This window comes from Armigeres subalbatus, unplaced genomic scaffold, assembly GCF_024139115.2.
Source record: "Armigeres subalbatus isolate Guangzhou_Male unplaced genomic scaffold, GZ_Asu_2 Contig772, whole genome shotgun sequence".
Taxonomy (NCBI): domain Eukaryota; kingdom Metazoa; phylum Arthropoda; class Insecta; order Diptera; family Culicidae; genus Armigeres; species Armigeres subalbatus.
This window is the reverse complement of record NW_026943559.1, coordinates 16,229-37,005: the sequence shown is the minus strand read 5'-3', so window position 1 is coordinate 37,005 and position 20,777 is coordinate 16,229. Positions and strand designations below refer to the sequence as shown.

Genomic DNA, 20,777 nt, shown 5'->3' with positions numbered 1-20,777 from the left:
TGCGTAGATACATGCACCATATCCTGCTTCTGATGCATCCGTGAACACGTGGAATTCAATCGATGATGATCCCAGCAAGAAAAGGTATCTCGGAACCTTGTATTCTTCCAGGCATTGTAATTGCGAAGAAAATTCCTCCCATTTCACCATAACGTCATTCGGTACTTGATCGTCCCATCCAGAATTCGCAATCCAAAGCTGCTGCATACGAATTTTTGCCCATGCCACGACTGGTGACACCAAACCAAGCGGGTCGTACAGCTTCGCAATCGTCGAGAAAATTTTGCGTTTCGTTAAATAGCCCTCGTGTGTGGGTGGTTGAACCTCGATGCAAAACTGGTCTGGTCCGGTCTCCCAACCTACTCCTAACGTTTTTATTTTTTGTAGATCGTCGAAGTGCAATGTTGCCTCTCCTCCCAACAGTTCCTTGGGAATCTTACGCAGAACTTCCACCTTGTTGGAGCACCATTTCCGCAACTCGAGACCTCCTTGCGACATCAGTGTTTGCACTTCTTCTTGAAGTTCGATAGCTTCGGGTACAGAATCAGCTCCGGATAAAAAGTCGTCCATGTAGAAATCTTCCTGCACCGCTGAAGTAGCAAGATCCCATTTGTTCTTCGAGTCCAAAGCCAGTTGCTTCAAAACTCGAGTGGCAAGGAATGAAGATGGAGTTAAACCATAGGTGATTGTTTGGAGCTCGTACACTTGAAGGGGTTCTACAGTGCTAAATCTCCATACAATTCTCTGAAGAGGTGTGTCGTCTTCATGAACCCTGATCTGTCGGTACATTTTAGTGACATCAGCGACTAATGCGACAGCATGTTTTCTGAAACGGAGCATCAAGTCGAGGAGATCGTCTTGTATATTTGGACCAGCAAGCAGAGCATCATTCAGCGAGTAATTAGTAGACGTTTTAGCAGACCCATCAAAGACTACGCGCACCTTGGTAGTCGAACTTGAGTCCTTAAACACCGGGTGGTGCGGGAGATAACAGACCGTTTTTCCTTCATCCAATTGCGGATCGCTAGCCTCGCCTATACACTTCATGTGGCCCAAACTCAAATATTCTTGCATGAAGTCTGAATACTGCTTGCGCAAACCAGAATCTTGCTCCAAGCGTTTCTCGATTTGGGAAAACCGTCGTATCGCACCTTGTTTAGACTCTCCAATCATGTCGTAGAAATCCATGCGTTTAGGGTAACGAACCGTATATCTTCCCGTACCGTCTCGTGTATGCGTACTAGTAAAGTGCGCCTCACAGTCTTCTTCCTCTTGCGAATATGGTGTTTTGTTCGAAAGTTCTTCCAAAGCCCAAAACTTTTCGATAGTTTTCTCGAACGGTTCTATTCTAGCTACGTGACAACTGACATTGCTTATTTCATCCATGCATTTGGATTCACCTGTCGCAACCCATCCGAATATTGTTTGCACGAACACAGGAAGAGCATTTCCAAACTTTCGAACCTGCAACCGGCCACCATCACGTACTAGAAAGTCGTAGAAGTATTGAGCACCCAGCACTAAATCGATCGGAGCCGAGACAAAAAATTCCGGATCCGCTAGAGCTATATCGGAAGGAGGATTCCAGTGCATCAACGGAATAGACCGTAAAGGTTGATCGTCAGTAACTTTATCCAAAACCAGAAATTCCATTGCAATCGAATACTTCTGGACGCGTGAAGATATTGTGGTGGAGACTTCAAATGCCGATTGGCTGCGCGATCCTCCGATTCCCGTTATTACCACCTTCCTATCCAGTCGAGAAAGCCGGAGAAGCTGAAATAGTCTCCTTGACATCAGATTAGCCTGCGAGCCAGAATCTAGGAGAGCTCGTGCGATGTGCGTCCTTCCCAATGCATCTTTCACCTTCAACAACACCGTCTGCAGGAACACGTGCGACCTAGTATTTCCTACCGCCAAATTCGATGATATTGTTGCCGTCGAAGGACACACAGTAGTAGAAGGGTTTGAACCACCACCAGATGAAGATGGACCAGGTAACTGTACGTCAACATTCGCTGCTGGAGAGATATTGGAAGAGGGACCAGAACCAGAACCAGGGAAACCAGGGTGCAGCAACGAATGATGCTTCTTCGAGCAAGTTTTGCATCGGTACTTTGACGGGCAATCTCGAGCCAAATGATTTCGTCCCAGACAATTACTACATAACCGCTTGGAGTTGGTGAGTTGCAGCCTTTTATCAACAGGAAGTTTCGCAAAGGCTGGACACCGAGAGATCCAATGTTTGTCTTGGCAGGCAAAACAGTTCGAGGAGAAATTTTCAGTCGCCGAGTTGACCGAAACCTTGGCCATTCGAGGCTTGAAACTATTATGTGGCGAAGACGTAGTCGGAACGAATATATGCTGATCAACAGAAACTGCATCCAAAACTCGAGTCTGACTTTTGAGAAAGCACCAGCGATGTAAATGTAGGCTCCTTTTCTGGTGCGACGTTTTCCTCCAACCGCTTTTGCGTAATTTCGTCGAGTTTCGAAACCATCAAATGCACTAACATCGCACCCCAACCGTTGGTCTTCTCTCCAAGTTGATCCAAAATTTTTGTGTTCCGCTCAAAGCAATCGATGAGATCATGCAACGCAACAGCAGATTCATTTTTTATCCTCGGATATTCAAAAAGCTCGTTCATATGTCGTTTCTTGAGAAGGTAGTTGTTTGAGAAACGAGCCACCAAACCATCCCAAGCAACCCTATAGTTAGCATCGCTCATAGAATAAGAATCTACCAATTTCAACGCATCGCCTTTGAGAGAAGCACGCAAGTAGTGAAATTTTTGAATATTACTCAAATCGGCAGAAGAGTCAATCAAAGCCACAAACGTGTCATGAAATGGCAACCAATTTTCAAAATCACCGTTGAACTCCGGCAGATTGATTTGAGGAAGTCGAACCGCAGCTTGTACATTCGAGGTGTTGTGATTGGGTTGTGTGTTTTGTGTTGCATGCTGTCTCGCTAACTTATTCGCCAACCCTCCCCTTACCGTGTAATATTTTTCCTCGAATTCCACTCGCAATTGCTGTAGTTCTTTTAGGTTGTCTTCGTTGTCCTCTAAGCCTTCGATGTCGCCCATTACCTCCTCGAATTCCTTCCACTTCTGCTCGAGCTTCTCCATGCGTATGATGACCTGCTGATGATCGAACTGAACGGTGCTGTTCAGGTACTGCTCGATGCGCATGACAAATTCGACCACGTTGTCCCTGGTGCGCATAAGCAACTTCTGCTTCTTCGACATGATGATGATTTCCTTGAAGCCTTGAACTGTAAGGAAAGCAACCAGCGAAGCACCTTCTAACGGAAATAATCGTTTTCTGGACAGAAACTCACCTGGTGAGCCTGTCAATCAGGCCTTGTATAATAATGATTCAGCGACGGCAACGACAATCAGACCAGACAATGAATGGTACGTAGCACTGTAAAACATGAAGAAGCGAAGCACCTTCTAACCAGATTTATCGTTTGTTGGACAGGAACTCACCTGGTGAGCCTGTCAACTAGGCCTTGTATGCAAATGGATTTAGCGCCAAACACAACGATAATATCGACCCGGTACTCAAAGATGACGATTTCTGTGGAAATACAAGCAGCGAAGCACCTTCTAACGAGAATTACAGTTGATGGACAGAAACTCACCTGGTGAGCCTGTCAATTAGGCCTTGTATAAATGTAATTCTCCTACAGCAACGGCTTTTTTAGAATGGGTAAAATTCTAAGAACACGAACTGGAACTCCATTCGTTGGGATTCGTCCTCCGTAGGTTTAAGCGGTACGATATTTGGAGCAGATAGCGATGGCGTCTCAAGAAAGCACAGAAGTGAACGTATTGTTCTGAAATTCCAACAAGAGAAGCACCTTCCAACCAATAAAAAGATGTCTGGACAGAGACTCACCAATTGAGCCTTTTGTTAAGGCCTTGTATAATAAAATTACACCAGCTCTTGTTGGCCAATTCCACACGCCGAAATACCGATCGTATCCGCTGTCCAAATGTCCAATTCCGAGGCGCAAGGTCCGAGTAATACCACTAATAAACCGTTGGTGAAACCGCGATGGCTACGTCCAAAGATCGTCACGATCTCGATGGCGGTTGGTTCCGTATAATAGAGTGTAGATCACTATTGTCCAAGGTTCCAATGGCGTCTCGGCGTCGATTCCTTCCTAGATCACTATCCTGGTCACGGCACCAATGTTGTGACCCTTCCGGTGTAGTGATCAGATCCCAAAATAAGACGCACAAGACACTTCCGTTTGTTCTAAACACTCCGTTTTATTCAATAACTACTTTATTGCTTATTCTAACTTCATTTAAAAACTACGGATACAGGTTAACAATTTAGTAGCTGACCGCGCTCGGAAAGGACCCAATTACGAATAACGAAAAAATTTCAAAAATTGCGCGCGCTACATATTTCTGTTCGGGCTCTATTCAAACCGTTTCGGCTGATATTCGGACACCAATCGTGTGTCTCGGAAAAGCTTTTCATTCGAGCAATTTTGGGCATTGCAAACTACACTACCAAATGAATATTGTCTAAGCTACATGCTACATTCTCCCGTAGTAGCGTTTGTCGACTATAACATCTACAGAGAGTTTTCACTCTCCACCCTCAGATGTTATGTTTAGAGCAATGTACCCTTGGACAAAAATATAGCCCTACTCAAGCGTTATGAGTACATCTAAAATTATGGAACAAATTTGGCTTCTAAAGAAAGTTATGAACAAATTTGTCAAATGACATGCAGATGACATTTTACAAGCCTGCTCGGAAGCCTCCTTTCAAGAGGCTCGGAAGCCTCCTTTCAAGAGGCTCGGAAGCCTCCTTTCAAGAGGCTCGGAAGCCTCCTTTCAAGAGGCTCGGAAGCCTCCTTTCAAGAGGCTCGGAAGCCTCCTTTCAAGAGGCTCGGAAGCCTCCTTTCAAGAGGCTCAGGCCTCCTTTCAAGAGGCTCAGAAGCCTCCTTTCAAGAGGCTCAGAAGCCTCCTTTCAAGAGGCTCAGAGCCTCCTTTCAAGAGGCTCAGAGCCTCCTTTCAAGAGGCTCAGAGCCTCCTTTCAAGAGGCTCAGGCCTCCTTTCAAGAGGCTCAGAAGCCTCCTTTCAAGAGGCTCAGAAGCCTCCTTCCAAGAGGCTCAGAAGCCTCCTTTCAAGAGGCTCAGAAGCCTCCTTTCAAGAGGCTCAGGAAGCCTCCTTTCAAGAGGCTCAGGCCTCCTTTCAAGAGGCTCAGGCCTCTTTCAAGAGGCTCAGAAGCCTCCTTTCAAGAGGATCAGGAAGCCTCCTTTCAATAGGCTTGGAAGCCTCCTTTCAAGAGGCTCGGAATAGGCTTGGAAGCCTCCTTCAAGAGGCTCAGAAGCCTCCTTTCAAGAGGCTCAGAAGCCTCCTTTCAAGAGGCCTCAGAAGCCTCCTTTCAAGAGGCTCAGGCCTCCTTTCAAGAGGCTCAGAAGCCTCCTTTCAAGAGGCTCAGGAAGCCTCCTTTCAGAGGCTCAGGCCTCCTTTCAAGAGGCCTCAGGCCTCCTTTCAAGAGGCTCAGAAGCCTCCTTTCAAGAGGCTCAGCCCTCCTTTCAAGAGGCTCAGAAGCCTCCTTTCAAGAGGCTCAGAAGCCTCCTTTCAAGAGGCTCAGAAGCCTCCTTTCAAGAGGCTCAGAAGCCTCCTTTCAAGAGGCTCAGAAGCCTCCTTTCAAGAGGCTCCGAAGCCTCCTTTCAAGCGGCTCAGAAGCCTCCTTTCAAGAGGCTTTGAAGCCTCCGTGCCCGCGGCGCTCTAGCCTCCTTTCCAGCGGCCCAGCAGCCGCCTTTCAAGAGGCTCAGAAGCCTCCTTTCAAGAGGCTCAGAGCCTCCTTTCAAGAGGCTCAGGCCTCCTTTCAAGAGGCTCAGAAGCCTCCTTTCAAGAGGCTCAGCCTCCTTTCAAGAGGCTCAGAAGCCTCCTTTCAAGAGGCTCAGAAGCCTCCTTTCAAGAGGCTCAGAAGCCTCCTTTCAAGAGGCTCAGAAGCCTCCTTTCAAGAGGCTCAGAAGCCTCCTTTCAAGAGGCTCAGGCCTCCTTTCAAGAGGCTCAGGCCTCCTTTCAAGAGGCTCAGAAGCCTCCTTTCAAGAGGCTCAGGCCTCCTTTCAAGAGCTCAGAAGCCTCCTTTCAAGAGGCTCAGAAGCCTCCTTTCAAGAGGCTCAGAAGCCTCCTTTCAAGAGGCTCAGAAGCCTCCTTTCAAGAGGCTCAGGAAGCCTCCTTTCAAGAGGCTCAGAAGCCTCCTTTCAAGAGGCTCGGAAGCCTCCTTTCAAGAGGCTCAGAAGCCTCCTTTCAAGAGGCTCAGAGCCTCCTTTCAAGAGGCTCAGAAGCCTCCTTTCAAGAGGCTCAGAAGCCTCCTTTCAAGAGGCTCAGGCCTCCTTTCAAGAGGCTCGAAGCCTCCTTTCAAGAGGCTCAGAAGCCTCCTTTCAAGAGGCTCAGAAGCCTCCTTTCAAGAGGCTCAGGCCTCCTTTCAAGAGGCTCAGAAGCCTCCTTTCAAGAGGCTCAGGCCTCCTTTCAAGAGGCTCAGAAGCCTCCTTTCAAGAGGCTCAGGCCTCCTTTCAAGAGGCCCGAAGCCTCCTTTCAAGAGGCCCAGAAGCCTCCTTTCAAGAGGCCCGGAAGCCTCCTTTCAAGAGGCCCAAAGCCTCCTTTCAAGAGGCCCGAAGCCTCCTTTCAAGAGGCCGGAAGCCTCCTTTCAAGAGGCCCAGGAAGCCTCCTTTCAAGAGGCCCAGAGCCTCCTTTCAAGAGGCCCAGGCCTCCTTTCAAGAGGCCAGAAGCCTCCTTTCAAGAGGCCCAGAAGCCTCCTTTCAAGAGGCCCGGAAGCCTCCTTTCAAGAGGCCCAAGCCTCCTTTCAAGAGGCCCGGAAGCCTCCTTTCAAGAGGCCCGAAGCCTCCTTTCAAGAGGCCCGGAAGCCTCCTTTCAAGAGGCCCAGAAGCCTCCTTTCAAGAGGCCCGGAAGCCTCCTTTCAAGAGGCCCAGGCCTCCTTTCAAGAGGCCCGAAGCCTCCTTTCAAGAGGCCCGAAGCCTCCTTTCAAGAGGCCCGGAAGCCTCCTTTCAAGAGGCCAGGAAGCCTCCTTTCAAGAGGCCCAGAAGCCTCCTTTCAAGAGGCCCAGAAGCCTCCTTTCAAGAGGCCAGAAGCCTCCTTTCAAGAGGCCCGAAGCCTCCTTTCAAGAGGCCAGAAGCCTCCTTTCAAGAGGCCCGGAAGCCTCCTTTCAAGAGGCCCGGAAGCCTCCTTTCAAGAGGCCCGGAAGCCTCCTTTCAAGAGGCCCGGAAGCCTCCTTTCAAGAGGCCCGGAAGCCTCCTTTCAAGAGGCTCGGAAGCCTCTTCACAAGAAGCTGGAAAGCCTTCAATGAAAATTTGAATGAAATTTTAAATCCGGAATTCTGTAATTCGGAAAATCTATCCGATGGAAAATCGAATGAATTTCCTATTTGAATTTGAATGCATTTGTGACAGGAATATAAATGAATTTACGATTGAAATTTTAATGAATTTTCGATGGAAATTGGAATAAAATTCCTACGGAAATTCGAATGAATTTCCGGTGGATGCTCGAATGGATTTCGAATGAATATCTGATGAAAACTGGATTGAACTTCGGTCGATGGAAATTCGTATTAATTTCCGATGGAAATCGGAATGAATTTCCGATTGAATTTTGAATTAATTTCCGATGGAAGTTTGGATGAACTTTCGATGGAAATTGGAATGAATTTCCGATGGAAATTTCATTGAATCTCGAATGGATGGCGTATGGAAATTCGTATAAAATTCCTATGGAAATTCCAATTAATTTCCAATGGAAGCTCGAATGAATTTCCGATTGAATTTTGAATGAATGTCCGATGGCAGTTCTAATGAACTTCCGATGGAAATTTGAATGAATTTTCTATGGAAATTAGAATGAGGCGAATTCTATGAAATTTGTAGCGGTAGAACGACCTTTGAAAAATCCATGCTGCTTATTCGTAATTCTGTTTTTAAGTTGTGAATATAATTTTTCATAGATAATTAATTCGGATGTAAATTTGAATGAATTACCGGTGGATGCTCGAATGAATTTCCGATGGAGATTCGAATAAATATCTGATGGAAACTCGATTGAATCTCCGATAGGAATTCGAATGGATGGCCGATGAAAATTGAAATCCGATGAAAATTAGAATAAATATCGAATAGATACACGAATTAGCTTCCGATGAAAAATCGAAAAAATATCATATGGAAATATGAATGTATTTCCTATCAATATTCGAATGAATAGTCGATGAAAATTGAAATCCGATGGAAATTCGAATACATGGCCGATAGAAATTGTAATGAATTTCCGGTTAAAATTCGAATGAATATCAAATGAATTTTCGATGGAAATTGTTTAATTTTAATACCTAACAGTACCTAACAACAAAAGGAGCTCGAGACTTTTTTAATTGGAAAAAATCTGGATTACTGAGACTCATATCCATGGTTTTCATGGCAAACAACAAAGGTCCTACATCAAAGATCGCTTCATCATCATGCGTCAAAAGTACGTGCTCAAATTTTCCTACATAACACCTCCACCGCCAGCAGCCCACGAATCCTCCTCTTCTAAAACTCATCTAATATTATTTTCAGCAGTACCCAGAAGAAAGAGACTGCTGAACAGGTATCAAATTTCCTCTGCGTAGTCATAAATTTCAAACTTCTCAAGTCGTTTGCCCAAGCACATGTTTGGCGGAAATTTTGCGCCGTCTGATTTTTGCTACTTGTCCCCGGATCCTTCCCGACTGATGATGGTGCGGTCCGTGTGGTATCGTGTTTCATTAATATTATAGGTTAGCAACAATTTCGCTCCATTTTTCACGGGTAGCCATCAACGGAGTAGCTCCGAAGGCTGGGCTCACGTACCTCGGAGCATGGTTGTTAAAAATCTTGAGGGAATGGAAAAACGAAAATGGAAAGAAAGTTTATTTCCCTTTGTTGGGTTGCCTTTTTCTTTGGCCACACTCACCTCTCACATCATGAAGAAGCAACTTTGCTTTTATTAAAAAAAAAACCTTTTCATCTGCATTTTGAGATGGTACGCTTCGGATGCGATGCGGTGTCTGCTTTTTGAGGCTTCCCTTTTTTCTTTTGTTGAAAGAAGTTTTCCAGTCCAGCAAATCAAGAGAGGAAATTTTAAGACAGCCCTCCATTGCCAGCATCTACTGTTTCCTATCACCAAACCCTATTATATCTAGCTGATTGAAATCTGGAATTTTATTTTCATGCTAAGGCTGAAGTGCCGGGAAATCTTTCTCGATCTAATTCGCCAACCGCATAGCCTGCGGGTTGTCCGCAAATCTTCTTTCAACGCATTTGCGTTGCCTGCCATGCTTTGACAGGTTTGTTCTGCTATTGAAAGCGGTTTTCTGGTGATTTTATTTCCAATTTACCCTGATCATCATGACCAAACTGAAGAAAGATTGATAAGGAAAAGCTTCTTCCTAATAAGAGAATAAAACCTGTTGAGGCCGTCGTATCCTTTATAAGTTTTCAGTCAGATTACTACGGTTTTGACTGAGCTTTTCTTTTGACTTACCATCGAAGATATTGGTGCGAACGATAGTCGCACAAAATAGTGTAGGTCGATGTTCACCGTGTGTTCTTAAATTGTTTGACTTGCTAGTTAATCATAATATTCATTAATATCCATTAAAAAATATATAGATCGATTTATATGGCTGTTTCTTATTTATTTTCACAAACATTTGTGATTTCTATACATCCACGATCATATTGCATTTCTATACGCCTTCGCATCAGAGGAGAGGCGAAACCGCAGAAAAGCATGGCGTTCATTTTCATTAGTGTCGGCATTTTTTTCGGTCGGAGACATCTGTTCCAATCGTTCTACCTGTGCAGTGAGAGTGTTTTCTGCGCTACAGACATTCATCTTCCACGTAGGTTCCTTTAGTTTCCCCGGTATGCAGTGGAAATCTGCTCCGAAATTCTTACTTGCCGTCGTACGTTCAACCCGTGCGCCGGTCATGTGTCCCGCTGCCTATCCGTTGTTGTTATAATATCAGAAAATGACATGGTGAAAATTTGCTACCTTTCCGCCGGCGGCAGCCAGCAGTAGCCAAGTGTAGGAGAATGCCATTTCGCGACGCGACTACAACACATGACGATTACGACGACGACAATGATGATGATGAAAACGTGCGCAAGCAACGCGCCAAGAAGCGAAAAACCATGCATCGCTACAGCGAATACAGCCCACCAGCAGGCCACCGAGTGGCCCCATCGTTCCTCGTCCAGGCAGGGGTATTTCATTGGTCCCCCGATGCTCTAACCGGTTGGCAAGGAAAAGGCTCATAAACGTGAAACAAGGCCATCGCTGCTCGCTGTCGTGCCGTGGCAGTGTGGGGCCGATAGTCAAATGTGCCGTCTCCAGTTGTTTCAATTACCATCAAACCAATTTCAAATAATTAAATTGAGATAATCTAAAATGCTTGGTTTTATATGGTTGAAGGTCATGATTTTCAGGAAATTCTAAACAATGTTTACCAAACAGTTCTGCTCTAAAAAAATCTGTGCATTATCATAGGTATCCGCGGTGTCCGCACCTGTCTTAAAAAATCTACAGACGAAATGCAGCATGAAAATCTGTCTGTTTTACATCATCGAATATACGAAGCATTACACACAACTTTCCCCCATGGAATTGGTGACGACAATGCAGCGACGACAGCTGTGTGTGACGTAAAATATGTACGGTTTTGCCAATTGCGAGGAGGGCAACTACGACAACGACGAGAAGCATTAAGCTGGTCCGGCTGAGCTTAAATTACGGATGCGACGGAAGGTATTATTAGGCTTTTTTATTTTGTGCCTGTTGGTTCCATTATTTCGCGTAATCAGCTTTTTGGGGAAGTGATGGCCATTGTTCGTATAGACTTTCATCGGTTTTGGTGGGAAAATAACTCTTAAGACTTCACCAGCCTGAACATATTGACACAACATAATCAGCGATTTTCATCAAATAACTAATGTTTTTGTGAAGATTTTTTGTACGGGTTTAATTTAACATAGGCAATTGGAAGGATAATAAAAATAAGCCGAATGCAAAAATCGTCACCGTCAGTTCAAATAGATGGATATTTGATATAAATTCACCTGAATACCTAGTTGGCTGCGCTGTCATTAAACTTCGTTACATTTGTTTAGCCTACATCTAAACAGAAAAAAATAATAGAAATAACAATACACGATTCCAGACTACATCTTTCCATCCTTGATTGTGTGCTTGCAAGTCCTCCTCGGGCATGCTCCAAGTTTCATGTCCGTAGAGGTCTACCGATCTTATAAGCGTTTTGTACATGATACATTTGGTGGGGGTGTGAATCTTTTTTGACCGCAGTTTATTCTGGAGTCCGTAGTCGGCACGACTTCCACACTTGATGCGGCTTCGTATTTCTCGACTAGCTTTATGGTGGTTATACAACAAAGCCACAAATCGGCCATCTTGGAAACCACGTGCTTTTTCTAGTGATTTTTCCAAAGCACAAATTGAGAGAACCACAACGCCCATGGGAATGAAACATTCGTAGATTGTTTGCTTACTCATGCTAAACAATCGACTTTAATTTCAGCATTGTACGACTATTATTACGCTAGATTTGAATATTTGATAATAGGAGTAGAAACTCGTGTGGTGAATTTAAAATTCACCACATGGCTTGATTGTATAATCACCTTATTATCAGCCATTAACAAGGATCCAAGGTAGACGAATTCGTCGACCACCTCGAAAGTATCCCCGTCAATCGTAAAACTGCTCCCCAGTCAGTCAGGCCCTGTCACGCTCGGCTCCGCTGTGCTTTGTCTTCGGTGCATTCACCACCCACCAGTCCAACTTTTGTGGAAACTCGTATCCAGTCTGTTCCACCCGGCTCTCCGCATGATACCTTCCAGCGCAGTACTGAACAATAGGTCACCACATGTAGACGCTTTCTAGAGTCTGTTTTCTCTGTTGAAGCAACACGAGGGTCCTAAAATCTTCTGGCCGGATTTACTTTTTTACCACTATTCAAATGTTTTCTTGGAATAGTACGAAGCCAACGGGGTCACTTTCGTACCCCCCAAGGCACCGGAACTGAGGCCCATCCAAAAATACTGCTCTTATGATATTTAAATGGCAAAAGCTCACTTCTCGCTTAGCTTCTCAAAAGGACCTAAGCAACATTTTTTCCATGAATTAATTTGAATAGCGCAATCAACAGAAAAACATGAAAGCTTTTGATTGCAGTACTCAAATTAATTCATGAAAACAATGTTACTTAGGTCCTTTTGAAAAGTTAAGCAAGACTTATTCTCTGATTTGAAAAATTCGGACATCTAGGTAATATTTAACATAGTTTTTCGTTTTTTCTGTGATGCATTTTGAGGTCGCTGGCTAGTGGCTGTACTGGATGGTTCACCGGCAAATCGCTGAAGACGCTACATTTTCTTCAGCAACGACCGTCAACGGCCGTCACAGGGTCTGCTACTTACAGCATAGAATATTATGCATTCACCAAGCGGCAATATTTTATACTTATTTTTATAAAGTTGCGATCCTGAATTATTCTGAATTATTATTCTGATGATGCACCTTACCATCACTAGCAGCAACAAAACCAAAGTTAGATTTTTTCATGAAAATTTCTTTTGATTGCCAGGGACATTAGCCAACATCAATCACTTAATGATTTGCTGCTGAAGCGCTAAAGACGCCATCCGTGCTAACAAATTCTCGCATTGTCTTTTCCAACGGGCGCTTGTGGTTCTGCTATCGACGGCAACTATCTGCCTTCGCCAAGCAATTATGAGTTGCACGTTGAAAGAAAATTCGTTACGGCTCAACTTTTTTTTGTAAGAAATGTTGGTTCTTAGAGACGATTTATTTTCAATACTTTATGCGAATTTCAAGTTAAAAAACTGAGTGAAAACTGCACTTGAATGCCGACGACAGCTACTCGATGATTTGCCATTGAAATGCCAGTCATGCGAATTAATTTTTGCAGTGTCTCCGCATTATGATATACCCTTTGAAGAAAATTTGTCTCTGCTCTATCTCTTCTATAAAATTGTAGTTGAAAAGAATCGAGTTATTTTCAATAATGTGCGATCCCAATCATTAATAGAAACAAAGCCAAAGCGAGAGAAAGTTTCATTGAATTCTTTTTTTTATACTTTATGTGTTTTGCCTTTCTCGTATACAAAGTATACGTAAAGGCTATACCGTGTGGGACCGAAATCCGTACAGCACCGAAATCCGTCCACCTCATGAGATATCAATAAATTAAAGGGGGTTAAAGGTAATTAATGTAGAAATAATGAATCTTATCCTGTTCAGATTCTTGGCGGTAAGCTTTTAAGGCATAGAATTGGAAAGAAGGCTTTAAAATTAAAACATCAAAAATCAAAAACGAATCTCCACCCACCAAACGCGGAGTTTGTGCCGCCATTTTGTTTCCGGGTAGAGCATAATTGCACCAAAGTAACTGTGTTTTAATTTCTTATTGCGAATCATTACATAATATAAGCGGAATACAAATCGAAGGGATCGCTTCTCAAGGTGCGTATCGAACTAATTACAGTGGCAGTATAGTCAATCAGACTGTTTCAATTTAAATATTTAGTTAAAAAATAGCTGTACGGATTTGGATCCTTTGATTCGAAATCCGTCCACGGTGGACGGATTTCGAGTCAGGAGTAGTTGATTTAATTCATTATTTTATCATGTTTTTCGTAGTTTTTAATGAGTAAATGTGAAACACGTCAAAAGTAGAAGCCTTCATGCCCCTGTGTCAGTGACAAACATTTTGTTTACATTCGATTCCTATTTTCTAATGACTTTTTCATATACTGAGGTGCTTAAGTGTACGGATTTCGATGCCCCACGGTATGTTCGCTCCAAAAACAAACTTTTTATAGGAGGCCCGATCGACTCAGCTCGACGAATCGAGGTGATGTCTGTGTGTGTGTATGTGTGTGTGTATGTGTGTGTGTGTGTATGTGTGTGTATGTGCGCAAAAAATCTAGCCCACTTTTCAGGCACTTAGCCCTAACCGATTTGCTCGCAACAAGTTGCATTCGACGCAGAATCCTGTCCCATTGTTTCCTATTGACAATTGGCCGGATCGGATTATGGGCTCAGAAGTTATGGTCAAAATACTTTTTCTTTAGGCAACAACAAGTGAAAAAGTCTAGCCAACTTTTCAGGCACTTAACCCTAACCGATTTGCTCGCAACAAGTTGCATTCGACGCAGAATCCTGTCCCATTGTTTCCTATTGACAATTGGCCGGATCGGACTATGGGCTCAAAAGTTATGGTCAAAATACTTTTTTTTAGGCAACAACGAGTGGAAAAGTCTAGCCAACTTTTCAGGCACTTAGCCCTAACCGATTTGCTCGCAACAAGTTGCATTCGACGCAGAATCCTGTCCCATTGTTTCCTATTGACAATTGACCGGATCGGACTATGGGCTCAGAAGTTATGGTCAAAATACTTTTTTTAGGCAACAACGAGTGAAAAAGTCTAGCCAACTTTTCAGGCACTTAGCCCTAACCGATTTGCTCGCAACAAGTTGCATTCGACGCAGAATCCTGTCCCATTGTTTCCTATTGACAATTGACTGGATCGGACTATGGGCTCAGAAGTTATGGTCAAAATACTTTTTTTAGGCAACAACGAGTGAAAAAGTCTAGCCAACTTTTCAGGCACTTAGTCCTAACCGATTTGCTCGCAATAAGTTGCATTTGACGCAGAATCCTGTCCTATTGTTTCCTGTTGACAATTGGCCGGATCGGACTATGGGCTCAGAAGTTATGGTCAAAATACTTTTCTTTAGGCAACAACGAGTGGAAAAGTCTAGCCAACTTTTCAGGCACTTAGCCCTAACCGATTTGCTCGCAACAAGTTGCATTTGACGCAGAATCCTGTCCCATTGTTTCCTATTGACAATTGGCCGGATCGGACTATGGGCTCAGAAGTTATGGTCAAAATACTTTTTTTAGGCAACAACGAGTGGAAAAGTCTAGCCAACTTTTCAGGCACTTAGCCCTAACCGATTTGTTCGCAATAAGTTGCATTTGACGCAGAATCCTGTCCTATTGTTTCCTGTTGACAATTGGCCGGATCGGACTATGGGCTCAGAAGTTATGGTCAAAATACTTTTCTTTAGGCAACAACGAGTGGAAAAGTCTAGCCCACTTTTCAGCCACTTAGCCCTAACCGATTTGCTCGCAACAAGTTGCATTCGACGCAGAATCCTGTCCCACTGTTTCCTATTGACAATTGGCCGGATCGGACTATGGGCTCAGAAGTTATGGTCAAAATACTTTTCTTTAGGCAACAACGAGTGAAAAAGTCTAGCCCACTTTTCAGGCACTTAACCCTAACCGATTTGCTCGCAACAAGTTGCATTCGACGCAGAATCCTGTCCCATTGTTTCCTATTGACAATTGGCCGGATCGGACTATGGGCTCAAAAGTTATGGTCAAAATACTTTTTTTTAGGCAACAACGAGTGGAAAAGTCTAGCCAACTTTTCAGGCACTTAGCCCTAACCGATTTGCTCGCAACAAGTTGCATTCGACGCAGAATCCTGTCCCATTGTTTCCTATTGACAATTGACCGGATCGGACTATGGGCTCAGAAGTTATGGTCAAAATACTTTTCTTTAGGCAACAACGAGTGGAAAAGTCTAGCCAACTTTTCAGGCACTTAGCCCTAACCGATTTGCTCGCAACAAGTTGCATTTGACGCAGAATCCTGTCTAATTGTTTCCTATTGACAATTGGCCGGATCGGACTATGGGCTCAGAAGTTATGGTCAAAATACTTTTTTTAGGCAACAACGAGTGGAAAAGTCTAGCCAACTTTTCAGGCACTTAGCCCTAACCGATTTGCTCGCAATAAGTTGCATTCGACGCAGAATCCTGTCCCATTGTTTCCTATTGACAATTGGCCGGATCGGACTATGGGCTCAGAAGTTATGGTCAAAATACTTTTTCTTTAGGCAACAACGAGTGAAAAAGTCTAGCCCACTTTTCAGGCACTTAACCCTAACCGATTTGCTCGCAACAAGTTGCATTCGACGCAAAATCCTGTCCCATTGTTTCCTATTGACAATTGGCCGGATCGGACTATGGGCTCAAAAGTTATGGTCAAAATACTTTTTTTTAGGCAACAACGAGTGGAAAAGTCTAGCCAACTTTTCAGGCACTTAGCCCTAACCGATTTGCTCGCAACAAGTTGCATTCGATGCAGAATCCTGTCCCATTGTTTCCTATTGACAATTGGCCGGATCGGACTATGGGCTCAGAAGTTATGGTCAAAATACTTTTTCTTTAGGCAACAACGAGTGAAAAAGTCTAGCCCACTTTTCAGGCACTTAACCCTAACCGATTTGCTCGCAACAAGTTGCATTCGACGCAAAATCCTGTCCCATTGTTTCCTATTGACAATTGGCCGGATCGGACTATGGGCTCAAAAGTTATGGTCAAAATACTTTTTTTTAGGCAACAACGAGTGGAAAAGTCCACCCAACTTTTCAGGCACTTAGCCCTAACCGATTTGCTCGCAACAAGTTGCATTCGACGCAGAATCCTGTCCCATTGTTTCCTATTGACAATTGGCCGGATCGGACTATGGGCTCAGAAGTTATGGTCAAAATACTTTTTCTTTAGGCAACAACGAGTGAAAAAGTCTAGCCCACTTTTCAGGCACTTAACCCTAACCGATTTGCTCGCAACAAGTTGCATTCGACGCAAAATCCTGTCCCATTGTTTCCTATTGACAATTGGCCGGATCGGACTATGGGCTCAAAAGTTATGGTCAAAATACTTTTTTTTAGGCAACAACGAGTGGAAAAGTCTAGCCAACTTTTCAGGCACTTAGCCCTAACCGATTTGCTCGCAACAAGTTGCATTCGATGCAGAATCCTGTCCCATTGTTTCCTATTGACAATTGGCCGGATCGGACTATGGGCTCAGAAGTTATGGTCAAAATACTTTTTCTTTAGGCAACAACGAGTGAAAAAGTCTAGCCCACTTTTCAGGCACTTAACCCTAACCGATTTGCTCGCAACAAGTTGCATTCGACGCAGAATCCTGTCCCAAAGTGGAAAAGTCTAGCCAACTTTTCAGGCACTTAGCCCTAACCGATTTTCTCACAACACGTTGCATTTGACGAGGAATCCTGTCTAATTGTTTCCTATTGACAATTGGCCGGATCGGACTATAGGCTCAGAAGTTATGGTCAAAATACTTTTTTTAGGCAACAACGAGTGGAAAAGTCTAGCCCACTTTTCAGGCACTTAGCCCTAACCGATTTAATCGTAACAAGTTGCATTCGACGCATAATCCTGTCCCATTGTTTCCTATTGACAAAGGGCCGGATCGGACTATGGGCTCAGAAGTTATGGTCAAAATACTTTTTTTTAGGCAACAACGAGTGGAAAAGTCTAGCCCACTTTTCAGGCACTTAGCCCTAACCGATTTGATCGCAACAAGTTGCATTCGACACAGAATCCTGTCCCATTGTTTCCTATTTACAATTGGCCGGATCGGACTATGGGCTCAGAAGTTATGGTCAAAATACTTTTTCTCATAAAAAAGCGCGTAAAAATTTATAGCTCACTTTTTTAGCACTTACCCTCAACCAATTTCCTCGCAACAGGTTGCATTCGACGCAAAAAACATGTCCCATTGTTTCCTATTCAAAATTGGCCAGATCGGACTATGGGCTCGATAGATATGCCCAAAATATGTTTTTCTTCATTCCAAAAGTGCGTAGAAATTACTCACTCGAAAAAAAAACGAGAAAGGCACCATCACCGCTAGGTGGATTAATCTGTTTTTTTTTTTAATTCTAGGATTAAGTTCAACACAAGGCTGCTACTGAAGGCGAATACATTTTCCAACGTGCGCTTGTGATTCTGCTGATGAAGGCAGCTTTAAAAAAAAGTTGTACATAAACCAATTTTGTCATTTTTTTTTCTGTTTGCAAACATCTGGTAATGGAATAACGAACGAAAAGCGATTTTTGACATCTAGATCTAAAGATATATACATTTTAGTTTCTTGTACCTACATATCACAACGGCAATTTAGTTGGCAGGAAAAGTGGTACATGTACAGTTCTACCCGCTAAAATCAGCATATTTTGACGATGCAAAGACTGACTCTATCCTTCAAGTTCTTGATTTATTGTTGGTACACTAGAGATATCTAGTTCAAAGGGCGCTATAATAAATGGAACTCAAATTAGGGGAAAGTGGCGTCAACATAGACCGCCCCCCTTGGAATATGTGTATCCCAATAATTACATCTTTTATTTTTGTTTTCACATCAATGTTACATTAATTTACTTATTTTAGTGTATGTGTAATAAGTGTAATAAGTGTTTTTCTAGCATAACGGTAGTGTTCACTGGGTTTTCATTGATTCTTCGTTATTTTTTCGAATGATGTGTCTTCCCTGCTCCACATTTTGCCACTGCAAGGAATACTCGATGGAAAATGACTGCCTCCTAAGCTAGTGGTTCTTCGAAGTCTTGCTTTTGGCAATGTTGGTATCAATAATGTCTTTCCTAGTACACTTATAATTGATTCCAAGTGGCTGGAAGGAAACATACAACCCATCCAACAACTGGTTTGGAATGGGAGCCACTTGACCGTTGATGATTTGCCTATTGCCGTCAGACAAACCTTCTCTAATTCTAATTCCCGGAAAATATACCTGACTTTAGTAAAAACAGGTCGAATGGAATTCCAGACGTTTGGAGGAATCGATAAAAGACATGATGGTTCAAAATTAATGAGCAATGTTGGTGATTCCGATCCAAATGTAGCACTAGTAGCTTCTAACTTGATGACGTGATGATCGGACCTTTCAGTAAATGGATTTTTTTTTTTTTTTGTTGGGGCGTAGAACCACTGCGTCCATTGAGTTGAGCTTTTGTGGTATACCCCTGATTACTCTTAACTATCTATTCGCATCTTGTAGGTTGATCACCATTTGTCAAGTAAACAACCTAAGACGCGTCTTTTCCCAGTCCGGTATAATTGAGTTAATAAAACCCACTACCTTTCCAGGATTTGCAGTCCAAATATCTCCTGGTTGCATAAAGCCACTATTTAGAAATTTAGATCTACCCTTGTACAATGCATCGCAACTGCAAAGCAGATGTTCCGAAGTTTCACGTTCCATGTTACAGAAACGACAGATATCACTCTGAATCTGGCCAATATTTTTCAAGTGATATCTGCTCGGGCAGGGTCCGGTTATTAGGCCAGTGAAGGTGCAAAGAGCTCTCTTGCTGAGCTCCAAGAGCTTTTCGGTTACTTTAACATTGGGAACTATAAATCTCTTTGATTGAGCACACTTTTCGGCAACCAACCAGTTGGTCACCAACCTTTGTGCTTCCCAGGATTTCAATTCCATTTTATAGTACAGTATGATATACCACAGAAAGGTTCTGGGCCAATAAACTGTGTGTTTGAACCTCGTTTTGCAAGCTCGTCTGCCTTTTCATTACCTTCAATGCCACAGTGTCCTGGAACCCAGTACAGATTTACGGAGTTCTCTTGACACACTTTTCGCAATGAAAGAATGCAGTCCCAGACAAGTTTTGATGTACATTTAAAGCTACTCAATGCTTTGAGTGCCGCTTGACTATCTGTGAAGATACAAATATTTGCATATCTATATTTCCTCTCTACACAGATATTAGCACATTTCATTATAGCAAAAATCTCCGCTTGGAACACCGTTAGATAGTTTCCCATTGCCACTGAGATCGATATCCCAGGGCCGAAAATTCCTGCTCCCGTTTTTGTTCCTATTTTTGAGCCATCTGTGTAGAATTTTATGGAACCGTCCCGAACAGTGGGACCTCCGACTTCCCAGTCCATACGTGATGGCTCACGTATGTAATAAGGAATGTCATAGTTCTCCAAAGGTTTCATCCAGTCTCCACTCATATTCATCACTGGCCCATATTGAAAATTTTGTTAGATACTCAAGTGGCCCACTAAATCGCCTGGCTTGAATAACTTCAATCGTTTAAGTTTTTGCATATTCTTTTCCGCTTCTAACTGCACGAATTCATACAATGGTAGCAGATTTAGAATTGCATCTAACGATTTTGAAGGAGTGCTACGCATCGCTCCCGTTATAGCAATGGACACTAACCTTTGCAGTTTTGTCAGCTTCTTCTGTGCAGTAGCCTCTTTTGTTTTTGGCCACCATACAAGAGCAGCATATGTCAGTTTTGGACGAATAATGGAAGTATAAATCCACTTTATCATTTTTGGTCTTAAGCCCCATTTTCTTCCAAATGTTTTAGAGCATATCCAGAAGGCACTAGTTGCCTTTCCGATCGCTTACACTCAATATGAGCATTCCAGTTTAGTTTAGAATCCAGAATGACTCCCAGGTATTTGACCTGTTCACTAAGCTGAATTTCTAGTCCTCCAAGCTTTAGAGCTTTTAGATCAAGTTTCCTTTTCCTAGTGAATGGTACAATTACAATTTTTGACGGATTAATGCTAAGGCCTTCCTGAATACACCACGATTGGGTAAAATTTAGAGCCCATTGCATTCTTTCAGAAATGATATTGTCGAATTTCCCCCTCACTATGATGACAATATCGTCAGCAAAGCCTACAACCTCGAAACCTTTTTCTTCTAAGCTTCCTAGAAGATCGTCTACAACTAAGGACCACATTAGTGGTGAGAGGACCCCTCCTTGAAGGCAACCTTTTGCTG

At 43.3% G+C, this 20,777-nt stretch overlaps 1 protein-coding gene across 1 annotated transcript; it reads right to left on the bottom strand.

Moving 5' to 3' along the window:
• Positions 1–11: 11 nt before the first annotated feature.
• LOC134204633 (uncharacterized) lies at positions 12–10,009 on the bottom strand (the record flags this gene model as incomplete). The annotated part of the gene is made up of 3 exons (XM_062679422.1): positions 9,976–10,009; positions 2,403–3,276; positions 12–2,326 (listed from the first exon to the last, which is right to left on the bottom strand). Coding segments are annotated over exons 1-3 (3,223 nt in total), but the record flags the coding sequence as incomplete, so codon positions are not given.
• Between the last annotated feature and the right edge of the window lie 10,768 nt (positions 10,010–20,777).